Source organism: Callorhinus ursinus, unplaced genomic scaffold, assembly GCF_003265705.2.
Source record: "Callorhinus ursinus isolate GAN/ISIS: 27379988/994484 unplaced genomic scaffold, GSC_fseal_2.0 scaffold17, whole genome shotgun sequence".
Classification (NCBI taxonomy): Eukaryota; Metazoa; Chordata; class Mammalia; order Carnivora; family Otariidae; genus Callorhinus; species Callorhinus ursinus.
This window is the reverse complement of record NW_027397079.1, coordinates 1,336,229-1,352,482: the sequence shown is the minus strand read 5'-3', so window position 1 is coordinate 1,352,482 and position 16,254 is coordinate 1,336,229. Positions and strand designations below refer to the sequence as shown.

Here is a 16,254-nt window from a genome sequence, read left to right as displayed (position 1 = left end):
TTTTGAAAAAGTTCCCCTTTGCAGTTGACTTACTGGTGCAAAATTTGGGTCCACATCACAGAGCTCATAAGTGCTTATAAACTGACAGCTCTTTGCAACTGATTTAAATATCACGCTCGAGAGAATGAAGAAAAGGCATCTGTAGACCAATGGCTCCTATCATGAGCCAGGGTCACAAAATGACTGGCAGAACAATTTAATGTAGTGTGTCTGAAGGTCCTCCCTCAGACGTTTCCCCTGGAAAAAGTGGGTTTTTCTCTTCTATTGTAGCCATTGTGAATGTGCTAAATTAATTCATTTTCATCACTGACTTTAGATGAATTGCAAAGAAGCCTTCTTTATCTTCCTATTTTCCATGGCACTTTCCTCCTCATACAATTATTTCCACCCCTGATAATATGTGAGCTTCAGAGAACGCACCCTTAACTACGCCCGTAATGGGTCACAGCCTGAGCACGGAATTTATTCCTAAATTCTCTATCACTAAAGACAGTTTCTAGTCTTTTAGCCAGTGTTGCTCGCCTTTCCTCAGAGCTTTGAGACTGAGGCCAGTTGGGGGAGAAAAAGACAGGAGCTTTGAAGGGAGCAGAGGAAAGCTCGCCTGGCTTCTGTGCGGATGGACGCAGCCTGTGCTGGCCTCAAAACGCACCACCATGCACAGAAAGGACATGCCTTCCACAACCACAGCACCGAGGGCCCTGCAAAGTGCTCTGCACCTGGATTTGGTGCAGGAGAAGCAGAGAGCCGCACATTCAAGACAGAAGGGCCACAAACCCCACCCAGCGCAGCCCCTCAATTTACAGAGGAGGACACGGGCAGATTCCGTTCACAAAACAAGCCGAGTCCACAGTGTGGTGTTTGCTCCTGACTAGTTAGTACTGCAGCCCTGGGAGGGTCACGCAGACCTTGTCCCCTCCCGTCCGCGCTCCCACCCCCCTCCCAGTCCTGCCCCCCTCACCCTCCTGTCACCATCAGCGCGTGCCCTTCACGCCAGCATTCTCCACCCTGGGGGTGCACGCGGGCACACGCGCAGGGCCCCCTAGAGGCAGCCTCGCATCAGAACATGCAGGCCGCAATGTTTCTGATACTGAGTGGTGGTGCTGGCTGGGGACAACCACGGCTGAGACCCACTGTCCCAGTCAATGTGCTGAAAATGATCGCTAGAGCCATGTGCATATCCCTGAGCCGGGCAACCTCTGCCTGGGGTCTTAACACACCTTCCCACCACCGTCCACAGTACACCTGCCCATTCCCGTCCTCACGCGGGGAAACCGGACGTGTGTCTAAGAGCTCCTTAGGGCCAACAGTCCCCAATCCTCACCTTTCCTTCTGACCAAAACCTCCCAAATCTGACTGTCTCTTGACATTCTTGGGATCACCGTCCCCTCATGGCTAGACTGTAGAAACAGCTCACCAAACACTTTCTGTCCCTAAACAGTACGAGGTTCCTCAAAACAAAATTGGAAGTGGAGTTACCATAATTCAGCAATTCTACTCCTGGGTGCATCCCCCAAAGTTAAGAGCAAGGTCCCAAAGAGGTCTTGTACACCCAGCAGCATTATTCACCAGAGTCTGGAGGGGGAGGCAAGCTCGGTGTCCATTACGGGTGAACGGACAAACTGGATGTGATGTGTCCACATGGGGCAATGTCACGCAGCCTCGAGAAGGAGGGAGACTGTGTCATCTGCTCCGACGTGGGGGAGTCCCGGGGACATGACCCTGAGTGAGAGAAGCCCGTCGCAGCAGAACCCGTTCTGCAGGAGCCCCTCAGCCCAGGGGCCAAGGTGGTCAGACTCAGAGAAGCAGAGCAGGATGCCAGTCACTGTGGGGGGGGGATGGGGGTGCTGGTTCATGGGTGCAGAGGGACCGATGGGGAACATGGAGAGTCCTGGGGGCGGGGGTGGAGACAGTTACCTGACCACGTGAATGTACTCCATGCCCCTGATTATACACTTAAAAATGGTCAAAATGGTCAATTTTATGTTGTACCTATTTTACCAAATGCAAAGAATACTTTCTCTCTGAGCCCTGCAGCCTGTCCGCCCGCACGGGCACCCTCTCTGTGAACACGGCCCCGGGAAGCGGCCCCGCCCAGGTGCCAACTCAGGCTGTAGGTCCGCGTGCCGCCGGGGAGATGCACAGACCCCTTCCGCCCCTGTACCTGCCCGTCCGCACTCAGCTCACGTGACTATGGCACACATTTAAACTCGAGTCCGGGACTCGGCAGCAAGGGCACGGGGGGCACCTGTGTTTCCGGTGTGATTCCCACGACCTGGTGTTTAGTTTCGTGCCGCTGCTTGGTCATCCGGGCCCTTCCCGCGGTGCCGACCCCGGTGAAACAACACCCAGCTGCCGGGAGCCAGCCGAGAAAGGGGCACCTGTCTCCCCCGAGGTGGACGAGCTCCCCTGGGATCCCCCCGCACAGTGGACGTGTCAGCCTCGAATCCCCACCAGCCACAAAAACAGGGCTTGCAGGTGCACACTCTTCCTCCGTTTTGGCGCGTCTCCCCCATTCCAAGAGACTGTCTCGGGAAAGAACGGGCACCACAGACACAATCATGACGTCAAAACCGTGCACAGTGCAAGATGCAGGTGGATTACTCCCAAAGCCCCAGGGAAACAAAAGTCAAATGAGTCATGCACTCACTGGACGCCTCCCGAGACCTGCTTGCGAGGGACTGTCCCCAGAGTGGAACAGAATTCAAATAAGAAAGCTGGGACGCCTTTTTAGCAGGAAGGGAAGATGATTTTGCTTGCATATTTCTGAGCAAAGAAAGGCTTGTTTAGGGGAGCAAGACAGAAATACATTTTGAGCTCCACCGCAGTGCAAAATGTACCGTCACTCTTTTGGAACTACACCTATATATAATAACTTAATTGAAAAGAAAATTTTTTGCCTCTACTTTTCTTTAAAAGAAATCACAGACTTACACAAATGGACTCCCTCCATTTACAGTATTATTCTTTAAGCCAATCAAATGGGCAAGAGATTCATTGGCTAAAGGTCTGAAATCAGTTAAGAAAAATTCAAATTCAAGTAGGAATTATCTTTTTGATCCATATTCAGCCCCGAGTGCTGTGACATCAAGAGCCTGAGCCACAGAGGTGGGGGGGGAGGGTCCTCACTGACTGTTGGACATTGAATTTATTCAACAGCTCACATGTCTTACAGAAACCCTGGCGCATTTTCACGTACGTGGGATCCACGTCAAGTGATCACGGCCAAAGGTGGCACTGGCTTTATTGTGTCTGTGACGGCATAGAAGTAAAATTTCCATAGGACTCTAACTAGCACCGGGGAAAATACGCTATCATATTATATCATATCATAATTCAGAGCTCCCTGCAAGAAAGCACATGATTGCATTCGGCACCCACACCCCAGTGTACGCTGGGCTTGCCCACAGCAATCAGCTATCTATTCAGGTAAAGAGCCACGTAAAAAGCTATGGATAAGGACTTCTTCTCTTCCTTGGATATACTCAGAGTAAGGTTTACTCATGAAGGAGCAAGGGAGAGAGGTGCCATTTTACACGTGTATCAGTTATGCTACTAACTGCTTTAACCATTATTCATAATGATTAGCTGTCTTAGTAATTAGTCTGCAATGATCTGGAGCAAATGTGTTCTCACCCATAGCTTCTGTACTCTTTACAAATTATTTAAAACGTTCACCACATCTCATTCAGGTCTTTAAATTAGGGCATGCCGAAGTCACACACATGCTTCAACCATTTTTGGGGGGAGGGATCCCGTCTCTGAGGTGCAGAGAGTCATCCGGCCCGGGGTGTGCCCCACTGTGCCTAATCTCTGCGTCACCAGGGCTGAGGTGATGTGTACTCTACCTAGATCCTCCTCTGCTGGCCCCGGAAAGCTGATGCTGGGCTGGACCAGGTCCCCGCCCTCTTCCTCTGCAAGAGAGAAACAGAGTCATTCTTTAGTATGTTCAGGGGTACATGGCCGTCAGCTCAGTGCATTTCTAACACTCTTCACCCAGATGCCCAAACATCAGAGACTCTTCCTGGTTGCTCAAAGGCCACGGCTCAGAGCTATGTGCAGGTGCCAACTCAGGCAGAGCGTCCGTGATTCTCAGCTCTACCTCGGGTTTAATCAATAATCAATAATAAATCTGAGATCTACGCAGATTTATGAGTCGGCCACGCTCTGCATTCCATAGCCACGTCCCGCTTTGGAAGCCCCCATGAGAGCTGTGCTACCCAGGATGGCACTTTCTCCCTTATCCAGAAAGTTCTAGACTGAAGCCTCCTTCACCAATATTCAAAGCCTGCAGTTGCCGCATTATTGCTTAATATTAGTTAATCTTAGGTCAGGTTCTTCCCAAACATGAATTTTATTTCTTTCCGTTGGGAGAACATTTTGGGTTCACATTGCTAGCAGTGATTTTCAGTCGCTCACTTGCATATAACGCAGACACGATGTTCTTACAGGGACGTCACTGCATGAGGAAGAATGGTCTTGGGGGTCAGCCAGCATGGCCCTGCCCTTCCCGGATGGGGTGGCGGAGGCCAGAGAGCTGCCTCTTTACCCAGCTGCCCCCCACAGAGCTGGGTCAGAGGAGCCTGGTGGCTCCTGCCCTGGATTCCATCTGTGTGGCCCCAGGGTCCTCGACCCCACACCAAATCAGGAGTGAGAGGTGTAGACAGCTGGTGTCCCCAGGGAGACAGGCAGCTTCAGGTAAGGACCCTTTTGCAAATACACCGTGTATATAATACATATGTCATCATTTTGGCACATATTCCATAAGTGTAATTTTTCCATGTGCATTTATGCAGGCTTTCAATATTCTTGAATGAGTTTCGAGGCAAAAATTCCACATTGACATCCTGTTAGTAATAGTAAATATGGTTAGCCATGCTATAGTCTGCAAAAGGAGTCATTCTAGGGCACCGTGATCGAGCCCACGTAGGCTATCACCATCTTCATCCAGCAAATTGGCATTTTCTGTAACTACAGGACATTAAGGAAGGTCGGCAGTGGGAGATGCTTACCAATCTCTCACACAAATCTGCAGTAGAATTTCATTTCAGGGGACCTCCAGACACTGCTCTTAAAAGTTATATATATTAAACTTTTATATATGAATAATAAAGGTCTGAACTGGGTTAAGTATTTTACAAGACAGCCTATTAAAATTATTTAGTGTGATCTGACCATGCCCCGTCTCCGCACGGCTAATGGCAGCATTGCACTTTGGGGCCGTGTTTCCTGCTAATGAGTGGTCTAGTCCAGCGCCGTCCAGCCAGATGACCACATTAGGTAGAGTGTGAGAACAGAGATGGCAATGTTTTCATTTCTTTAGAAATATAATGCAATATAACACACAGTTCTAATTAAATACAGTTGCCATGGGGACCGTGGTCACGTGGTCCGTGTGGCCTGCTTGAAAGCAGCCTGCGTTAGTCAGAGAAGCATGGAATTAGCAGAATAAGCCCAAACAACCCACCTTCCATCTCAGATCATATTCTCCTTAAACACACACATACACAGCAAAGACAGGGCAAGCGTCAACACAACGACTTCAACGGACGCGTCCACGTTGCGCTGGTTGTTGAAATCACAAGTTCGTGAGGTCAGCTAGCACACACACACCGGGCACACGCAGGCCACGGACAGAACGCTCACACGAGCCCACACAGCTGAGCATTCACAGAGAGCGTGAGCTCCGTGGTGTAATCCCCCGCAGCTGGACGCGGGGACCCAGCTCACTCTCAAGAAGCATCCTCCCCTGATGACGGTGAGTCGGGTGAAGGTCAGCCCTGAGTTTTAAGGGTAGGAATGATTCACGGCATGTTTCGCCTCTGCTCCTGTTGTTTATCAGACAGACTGGGATAAAATGAGGCCTAGAAGCAACTCAACTAAGCAAAACCTTCACACCAAAAAAAAAAAAAAAACAAAATAGGATATGGGCTGAGGACAAAGGCCACCTGCCAACCTTGGGTTTTGCCTCGAGCAGATGCAGCTGCATGTTCGAAGAGCCTGCTGGTGTACTTAGCGTCAGTCCTGCCTCGGCCCGCCAGGCCCTGCCTCTCAGCATCACTTGGTGGGGCTGCGTGTACCCTTCACCCAGACCGCCCCGCCCTTCCCAGAGTCCACCCCGGGTGCCATCGGACGTGCGAGGGGGCCCGAGCGGAGTTCATGAAGCAGCAGGGGTGTGGGCCCACCGCCCCCCCTGACAGCCCCACGAATGCATGCTCATGCCCTCGGGCGTCTCTCTTCTGCCCCGTCCGTGCTGAGGAACCGAACTCTGCCCACCAACATCATGCAGACAAGTGTCACGGTTGCAGCGGGCGTGTGCGGGCATGGGGGCGGGCAGCTCTGTGAGATCTGCACCCGGACTTTCTGAACTGCTGGGCGGTGAGCCGCCTTGACCCAGCGTCTTGATTTCTCACCATCCACACCAACCGCACCACAGCCAGTGCAGACGTGAGGTGCCCCACGAGTCCCTGCTGGGAAACGAGGCGCCCTGGTCAGATCTCATGTTCAAACTTCCATCACATTTCAGAGCAAAAACAGAAATGTGCCACAGACGTGAACATCTTGGAAACCCTCCACAATGCACTGAGATGCATCTAATGAGTCCGGTCTTCACTGTCATGACACCTGAAGGGACCCCCTGCTTTGGGCTGGGCACCCACGACCCCTCCGACTGAACCCACCTTATGAGCTGTTTGTCTTCTATACCGAAGCCTGATGACATCAGCGCCCTCTGACATGTGACCCAGTGTGGCTGTTGGGACCTCAGGGCGTTTTTGTGGCTCTGTGTCATCGTGCTTCTTCAGAACCTGCGCCTGACTGCACGTGTGTGAGGCGTGTCTGAGCTGAGCATCAGACGCACGTGGGTGCAGCCCAAAGAGCCCTGATCGGCCACGCAAACGGCGGGACACAGGCACATTCTCCAGCACCCCTGTGATCGCCGGCAGACTCCTGCCTGCACCCCTGGCGTCTAGGAAGGGGTCTGAGATAATCCACAGTGGCTCTCAGTAGGACACCTACGTCCCCCAACACGGGAGGGGTGTCTCAGCTCTGTAAGACACTCACTGCTCGGGAAGGGAACCCGAGCACAGTGTCTCCCCACAGTCCATCCTCACAAGCACATTCGGGTCGTGGCCTCCACATTGTCCCCTGGGGCTTAGATGAGGCCCAGAGGTGCTGAGTAAGTGCGCTGAGGAACACTGTCACAGGCTGCTTTCTCTGCATCTCTGCGAGTGGGCGCCACACTCTGCCATGGCTCGTGTCTCATTCACAGCAGACTCTGCACTGCCCTTCCTCAAGAGGAAGTCCACCGTCTTGGACTGCTCGGAATGAGGTAAAACCCGCTGAATGAAGGGGCGGAAGAGATAAGAGAAACGACCTTGGGTGGGGGAGGGACAGATGGGCCAGAAGACCCCCAGGGAGACTAACTTCAAGGAGAAATTCAACATTCATGGAAGTCAGGGGACATTTGACTGCTTTCTATCTATCATCTATCTACCATCTATCATCTTAATCTATCTATCAAGAATTTATTTATTTGACAGAGAGAGTAAGAGAAAGAGAGATCTTGAGCAGGGGTGAAGGGTAGAGGGAGAGGCAGACCCCCGCGGAGCAGGGAGCCCGATGCAGGGCTCGATCCCAGCACCCTGGGATCATGATCTGAGCCGAAGGCAGATGCTTCACTGGCTGAGCCACCCAGGCGGCCCTCTTTTATTTTTTTAAGCTTATTTATTTATTTCCCTCTTTTATTTTTTAAGCTTATTTATTTATTCAAGAGAGTGAGAGAGAGCGAGAGCATGAGAGCACGTGCCTGGGGAGAGGGGGCAGAGGGGGAGGGAGAGAGAGCCTCAAGAACACTCTGTCCTGAGCAGGGAGCCTGATGTGGGTCTCGATCCCACGACCCTGATATCACGACCGGAGCCAAAACTAAGAGCTGGACACTTAACCGACTGAGCCACCAGGTGCCCTGTGACATCTGTTTATGAGGCAGGCGCACGTCCCGGGATCTGTCCGAGGAAGACAGTGCTGGGGCTGAGTCGCCTTCTGCAGAGTCTTTGGTTGTGACCCTGCTCTTCCTCCCCTGTGAGCCCACCAGACCCACCCTTGGCTCTCAGAGGACGCACAGGGTCCCACAGGGTGTCCGGCGGCCCCGGGGCCTGCCACGTGCTTCCCAACATGCAACGGGGCTAGATAAGCCCCGAGACCAGCTCAATTAACCCAGTTGGATTTGGACAGTGAATCACAACGTCTGCTTGTGGACACACGTGGTGTGGCCCTCCTGGGGCAGAAACAAGAATTGTGGATTCACCGGTAAACCGCTGGTCCTGGAAGACGGGAGGAGGCATGATGTGCTCTGCCGAGAAGGAGAGGCACCCAGCATGGGGTGGCTACGGAGCAAGCCAGGGTCCTCCACGGACAAACAGCACCCAGCAGGCCAGAGCCAAATACGGGATGTCAGCACAGCTACTGGATGGGTTTTGGCTCTGCTGAGTCCACAGGGCAGCTATCCACCTCCTGTGGGGAGTGCTCACAGCTTCCCTGGGACAGTCCCTTGCTACCGGACACGGCTGGTCCCCTGACCCAAGGGGATGATTCTGAGGCACCACGGCAGACTGGAAAGAGAAAGCTGGGTCTACCGTGAGAGAGTACATCAACTTCTCGGGCCCGTTGCTCACGCCAAGAGTGGAGACATCGCTGTCCTCTTCGGAGGGCTGAGTGCCTACAGCTCTGGGCAGGGTGGCCATACCTGTCTGGAGCTCTTCTTCCTCCCGCTGGATACACTTCACGGGACTCGACTGCTGAAGCTGGCTCCTTCTTTGATCTTGGAAAGTAGGGATTGGCACTAAGACCACCCATGGCCGTGAGCAATCCACTCCCTGTGGGTCTCTGTGATGCGTTATTTTGGAGACGTGGTGAAGAGGGGTGCTATGTACAATAATTTATGCGCACATCTGCAGGGAGTCACGGCTTCCCTGGTTCACTTTTTTGCCCCAGCCACCCTGTGGCGAGGCAGGACCTCATCTCTACTACGATGGGTGCAGATATTGAGGCCTGGGGAGTGTAAGCCGCATGTCTGAGGTCACACGAGGGTTTCTGTGAAACCACACCTCTCACGCTGCAGGTCCGGGCTGTTCCGGCCAGGGGGTGGTGGCCTCTGTTTGGAGGCATCAGCAGTGAATGACCCGCATTTCATAAGTGCCTGACCTATGAAGTCCTACTGCTTTCAACCTCCGGGTGTTTAAACTCTCTTAAGTAGGGGTACAAATCACACCTTTTGGGTGGAGAATAGTTGTCTCCAATCACACTAGCCTGGAATTGATAATAAGAAACAGGAAGGGATTCAAAATAGTAGGCTGAAGGAAAAACAATCTTTGTATATGAACAGGCAAGTTGCTCATAAGAAAATATCGGATTACTTGGTGTAAAGGAATACAATACCGTGATTACCTCATAAACATCAAGAAGACAAAATGCCAGCTTTAATGCACCGTGCTGGGACTCCACCCCATTCCCTGCTCCTGACAGCGTTCCCACGAATATATGTGTGTTATTGGTCGGTGTACCCCCCGGCTTCCTTGGCAGAGGGAAGGCGGCCAGGTGTCCTTCCCGGCTGAGTGGAGAAGTGGCCTACGCCCTTCCCCTCCAGAACCCCGGTGTCCACGCTGCATGCCAGAGCGCAAGCCTTTAGCAGGACAGTCTCATTCCCAAATGCAACCTACACAGAACCCTAAATGATGAAGCAGCATGGAGATGGGGAGTGCGTGAGGAGGGCTGTGGGCCTCCATCTCCTCTCTGCTGGCACCCTGAGGCTCCTTTGCACAACCCCGGGGCTGAAGGGCACATGGGACAGCCGGGAACAGTGAGACAGTGGAAGCCAGCCTCATCTCTGTCTGAAGAGGACAGTCACTTCCTCTTATCGTGGGGACAGCAGGTTTTGCTCCAATGGGAGTAGAATGGGAAGATTTGCTATTAAACGTAGGTTTCAACATCCAGCTGATGTCCCCCAAGACCATTCGTGGCCCCCACACGGGTCTTCCCTCGGGGTTGGCCCCACTCCAGGTCTGTTCTGTTCCTTTTCCAGTCCCGGGACCCAACATGGCTCACAGAGGCCTTGACCAGGTCACAAGCCCCCTTGCCCCCGGGGTCTCGCTGACTCCGTCCATCCAGCGCCTGCTCACTTGTGCTCGCTTGCATGTCCGGCTCCGCTCAGAGCCTTCCCCTTCTTGCTCAGACCCACCAACGTCAGCCTCCCCCAGGAAGGCCACCATGAGCTCTTTCAGGGACAGGGACTGGGTGGAGGCGGGCGGTCAAGTTAGCAAGTCTACCTGCGAAGACGAGTTTCCTGACTGTGCGGCCAAGGTCAGAAAACTCCTCCTGATGGATAGAAAGGGGCCTCGGGGGTCACTAGTGTTACCGGCATGGGCCCAGTGACACCCCAGAGCACAGGGCGGTCCCAGGCTTCAGGCACGACACGTGGCAGTGGTTCCCAGGACTCCGTGATCTCCGCTGAGAAAGTTAAGTGGTCCACGAAGTTTGGCACTCCGACAGTCTGCCCAGTTTCTAGATTGTTCCCGTTCTTTAAAAGTTTACTTTTAAAAAAAGCATCCTCAAGCCTACATTTTAGCCGTTTCCCTAATGATGGGATTTGAAGGCTGCTTAAATTAAGAATTCATTTCTGCTCCGTTAGGACAAAGACACTGATTAGCCTTAATGTTCACTTCCCTTCCGTTCCGTTCACAGCTGTGCCATTCAGCCACTGCCACGATGATTACTAACGGCTTTTTCCTGAAAGCCACAGAAACACTCATGATTTTAATTTTGGACCAAGGATCAAGTCTCAGCAGAAGCGGCCCCTGAAGTCTGCAGATTTCTCACTCGTAGTTAAATGTCACTTAAGTCTGGCTAAGAGAACGACGCAAAGTCACTAATGAGTCAATCCCAACCCAACTCAGGATGACAACCAAGGGCTCTGCGAACAGGTGTCGGGCTGAGCGTCGGCGCTGCACAGGAGGGCTGTGTGACCGCCGGCACAGCCCCGTCTCCGGGCCTGGAGGCTCGCGAGCTCAGCTCACCACCCCTGCCTTTCCCATGAGTTACAAATGCGTCTTTAAGGAGTTCAGGTGTGATGAATAGCATCATCCATCCACTGTTGCCTTTTTCTGGATGTGGGAAAAGGAGACTGTTTGTTATTTAAATATCTGAAAGCATCCAGATGAAAGGGTACCTTCTGCTCTTAAAGTTGAACGCTACTCACTTCCAAAGTGACATTAGTTGTATTTTATACAATGTTATTTATTTATTTTTTAATTGAATTTTATTATGTTATGTTAATCACCATACAGTACATCATTAGTTATTGATGTAGTGATCCACGTTCCATTGTTTTCATATAACACCCAGTGCTCCATGCAGTACCTGCCCTCCTTAATACCCATCACCGGGCTAACCCATCCCCCACCCCCTCCCCTCTAGAACCCTCAGTTTGTTTCTCAGAGTCCATCGTCTCTCATGGTTCATCTCTCCCTCTGATTCCCCCCCTTCATTTTTCCCTTCCTTCTCCTAATGTCCTCCAGGCTATTCCTTATGTTCCACAAATAAGTGAAATCATATGATAACTGACTTTCTCTGCTTGACTTATTTCACTTAGCATAATCTCCTCCAGTCCCATCCATGTTGATGTAAAAGTTGGGTGTTCATCCTTTCTGGTGGCTGAGTAATATCCCATTGTATATATGGACCACATCTTCTTTATCCATTCATCTGTCAATGGACATCTCAGCTCTTTCCACAGTTTGGCTATTGTGGACATTGCTGCTATGAACATTGGGGTGCATATGGCCCTTCTTTTCACTACATCTGTGTCTTTGGGGTAAATACCCAGGAGTGCAATTGCTGGGTCATTCGGTAGCTCTATTTTTAAATTTTTGAGGCACCTCCACACTGTTTTCCAAAGTGGCTGTACCAACTTGCATTCCCACCAATAGTGTAAGAGGGTTCCCCTTTCTCCACAACCTCTCCAACATTTGTTGCGTCTTTCCCTGCTGATTTTTGCCATTCTGACTGGTGTAAGGTGGTGTCTCAATGTGGTTTGTTTTAAATCTAAATTCCAAACAAACGCGGTGTTAAATCCTTTTCACTACTCTCTGTATTTAATAAGGTTTTATGCCAAAGTTTGCTTGAAGATTTGCCCATCATGTTTAAACTGGAAATACCACTTTAAAGACAGAGAGAAGGGTTTTTTGAAGCTTAGGCAAATCTGGGGTTACTGCTGAGCATGCTACGTGGTGTGATGCTGATCAGCTCGTGTCTCTGATGGACGGTCGTTCTAACGCTCGCTCGTGGGAGGTCCCTGTGTAGGGATGCCACATGACATGCAGAACGCCCAGTTAGATTCGACGTTCGGATACTAAAAGAATAATTATTGTACCTATGCAATTTTACGAAGGCACTCTGTGCTTTTATTGGCTCAGTGTTGGCTTGATACCCCCCAAGGAGATGCTCAGGCCTGGAGTATATCCCAGAGACCCTGGCCCAGCTAGTGCTGGGGGATCCCGGACAAGTTCACATCATGGCCCCAGAGCCAGTGTAAAGTGTGCAGCCAGCAGGGAGAACAATTCACTTAGTGGAACGAACCAAAGTAATTTATTAGAGCCCCAATTCTATCTTCTCCCCCTCCAACTAAAAACATCAGACCTGACATCCAACCCCGAAGGGCCAGCTATGGCCAGCATTCGTGGGCTGCAGGGGCGCCCAGCACGGCCCCACAGTGTGCAGGTGCTTCTGGAGTTACTGGCTTCGTGTGAAGACAGGGAATGGGACCCTCCACCTGCTTCCCTGCCTCTCAATCTCTTTGTTACATCACCTGCTGTCTGGGGGGGAGTTCTTCAGGCATTTTAACATTCAAAGAAGCCACGATGTTAACTTTTAAAAACTCCTAAATATTCTGTATTTGATATGTTGCCTTAATTTTCTGCGCTGGATGAATATCCAGCGTCTGGCTTTGCCTGTTCGCTCTCCACGGAACGACCTCCACGCCGAGTGTCAAGGGCTCTGATGCGCAGGACGAACAAGCGTTCCACTTATGATTGTGCCTTGCCTGGGGCTTCGCACAAGTCACTGCACATATGCAGTGACACTCTGTTTCTTTCCCTTTAAAACTATCTGATCGTGGCAAAACGGTCCGATAAACTCCAGTACAAAGTACAGAGCGTTGGAGACCTTTCCACTACTATAGAATTTCCTGATGTAACGCTCACAAGAAAAGTGGTGTGTAAACTCCGTGCACTTCCTGATCCTCCTTGTGCAGGGAGGAAGGACGGGAGGCATTTACCAGGATGCCCTCGGGCACGGTCTCTGATTGGAGGAGGACGCGACCTTTTGTTGTCCTCCAAACTTCCTGCGCTCTGCAGATCTTTTTCAACCAGCCGGTAGTGTTTTAAAAGTAAACAGAAACCATAGTAGAGCCGCCCTGTGAATCTCCTACTTTATCGGATGAGACAGTCTGGAAGGAGGATGGCGGCAACGCTGAGCTGGGAGCTGGTGCAGCTCCTGCCCCTGCGGCTCACGGTGAGCCCCCCGCCTGGGGAAACCAGAAGCCCAAGAGCGGTGCACGCAGGCAGCTCCCAGTCCAGCACAATAAACAGCTCTCCAGACGTTCATCGTGTGTAGGAAACACGAAGAAGGAATAGTTCTGTGCTTTTCCTTAGCCATCCGTCTGTGACACAAGCAGGGCTTCTCAGGCATCGAAGAAGGCAGCTTGGGAACATAGTCCTGAGAATGGTTGCACCTGAGCTCCTTGCAGACCCTGAACACGGTGCAGGGGGTGGGGGGTAAAGGCAGAGACGCATGGCGCTGTGTGTCTTGAGGCCCCGTCAGACATCTCCGTCCCCGGGAACTCCTTCAGAAGGAAGGTGTGAGGTGGTGGATACACAGAGGCCAGGCCCACGGTGACCCAACTGTCCCAAACCAGAAATCCAGGCCCCTGGCCCCTTAACGCCCCTTTCTTCTGTCTCAGACACGCAGCCTGTTGCCTCCACTCATCTGCTGAGCGCAGAGCCTTGCCTTGGAGGAGGACACTCGGTATTGGAACCCTGAAAATAAAATGCTATTATACCTATTTTGTAAATGAGGAGCTGGAGCTTCAGGGATTTCGGGTAGTTGACCTAAAGTCCTAGGAGGCACGCCTGACATTTAACACTGTATTAGTTTCAGGCGTGCAGCAGAATGATTTGGTGTTTGCACGCTCCACAAGCAATCAGCACCATACGCCCGGTCGCCAGCCACTGCCGCACACGGGTACAGAACACCTCAGTGACAACACTCCCACGACCACGCCACAGAGGTGCTAGACCAGGGGCCCCACCCTTCTCTCTGGCTCCCGAGTCCAGCTCTTCCCGGGCTGCACACCTGCTCAGCCGCCATCCGGAACCCCTGCAGACATGTTTGGGAAGATGATGGGCACACGAATATGTGGCCGGTACCGCTTCTCCTTGGCTTTCTGTGCCTTTCTGAAGTGTCCACGTGCCCACTGTCCTCAATCTCCTCCCTAAAGCACTCCTTTTCTGGATTCGAAATCTGGGCTCAGAAAAGAGCAATGACCAACTCGTTCATACTAAAACATAAATGGATGCCAGTAAGCCTTCCCCAAGTGCCCACGCTACATCCCATTCTGCCTGACGGTGGCCGGTGCCAGGAACTGTGTCCGCACTCAGAGCCATGAAGCGTTGAGGGTAGCCTGCTTTTCAGGGGCCAGTCTCGAAAGGAGCCTTGAGTCTTCCACCCCTGGCACACCACACGGCAGGGTGAGAGGCCCGGGTCTATTGAGAAGTCCTGTTCCTGTCCGAGGACCAAATACTGAGCGCACTCTGGGCTAGTCCTACCTTATTAAAATGCCTCCTTAAAGCATCACTGAGAAGATGCTATTTTCACACATATAATTGCACTGAACTGAGCATCTCCTGGAAACAGAAGTTGAGAGGGATGTTCTCCTGGCTGTAAGGACTGCTACCTCCTCATCACGTTCGAGCCCTGAACACCTGTGGGCCTTTGTCCCAGAAATCCCCATTCAGCAGACACCTGTTGGCTGACCCTGAATTTGGGGCACAGTGACCCATGCTCGGGGCCCACAGTCTGGAGGAAACTCACACAGAAACACACGATTTCTGTCCAGCGAAGTGAGTTCAGACCTGGCAAAGGCACAACGGGAGTTCTTCATGTGGTCACGTGGATTAGGTCAGGATTTCACGGGGTGAGTTATTTTAAAAAATGCATTTCTTAACCCCAGGAACTCTGCTTATGATTTATTATGTTCAGATGTTGCATAGACGTGAATAAACTCATAATTATATGTAAAATTTATTATATAAATCTATTAAAATATTTCAGAGCCAAAATGTTATGTTTATTCTTACTTTCTGAAAGAAAGCAACTTCAAAAATGTGATTTGTGGGTGGTTGTTTCAGACCCCGAATCTTTGCAAATACCCACTTTCAGGACTATTTAGCCATAAAACTGAATTTTGATCTATAGCCCCAGGCCTAGCCATTGTTCACTATTCCTTTGGATATTAATAAAAGTGAATAACGTTTGTTAAAAATGACAGATGAAACTGGGCACCTATTAATCATTGACAAATCATGCCGAAGGTGTCATTCTTCTTGTTTAAATACATCACCCATCACGTTGACTAGCGGGAACCCTAATAGGTACACAGTTTCACGGCAGCCACCTAGATGGCAATTCATTCTTAAAGCCCTCGGTTTCCAGATCGATTTTGGTTTAACAAATTATGGAGCCCCAGCCCGAGATGCACTGCAGATGGATGGCGCACACTGCGGCAGCTTGGTTGCTCAGTATTGTCTCAGTCCACGCAAATGGCTGGTCCTGTGGGGTCCCAGTGACATGAGGGAAGTGCCAGGTCCAGCTGCCTCCCAGGAGCACATCCCGTGATCAGTGGCCACAAACGCGTGTTTTGGCACCGTGACACAAATGCACGGTGCTCCTGTTGCCAGGTTCACGGGCAGCCTGTTTGCCTCCAGCAATTTATGTTCTGTAATGAAAAATCCCATCCTATGTGGGGCTCTCAGGGGTCACTCGGGAGCCAGAAGAGCAGAGTGATGGGGCCCGCGGTGCAGCCCCCTCCCCAGCTCAGGAGCCACGTCCCTAAGGAAGCACAGCACCGGCTGCCGGGGCCAGGCAGACAGCCTCCCCGACGGACCTTGCCCTCCCTGGGCGGAGCTCTGTCAGAACTCTCTGAAACTC

At 51.6% G+C, this 16,254-nt stretch overlaps 1 protein-coding gene across 1 annotated transcript in view; it reads right to left on the bottom strand.

The window, feature by feature from the left end:
• Positions 1-16,254, bottom strand: part of DLGAP2 (DLG associated protein 2) — a 729,358-nt gene that overhangs the window by 165,265 nt on the left and 547,839 nt on the right. Inside the window, exon 4 of the mRNA XM_073902242.1 lies at positions 3,846-3,911. Coding sequence (XP_073758343.1) covers positions 3,846-3,911 — 66 coding nt within the window. The remainder of the gene's footprint in view (positions 1-3,845; positions 3,912-16,254) is intronic.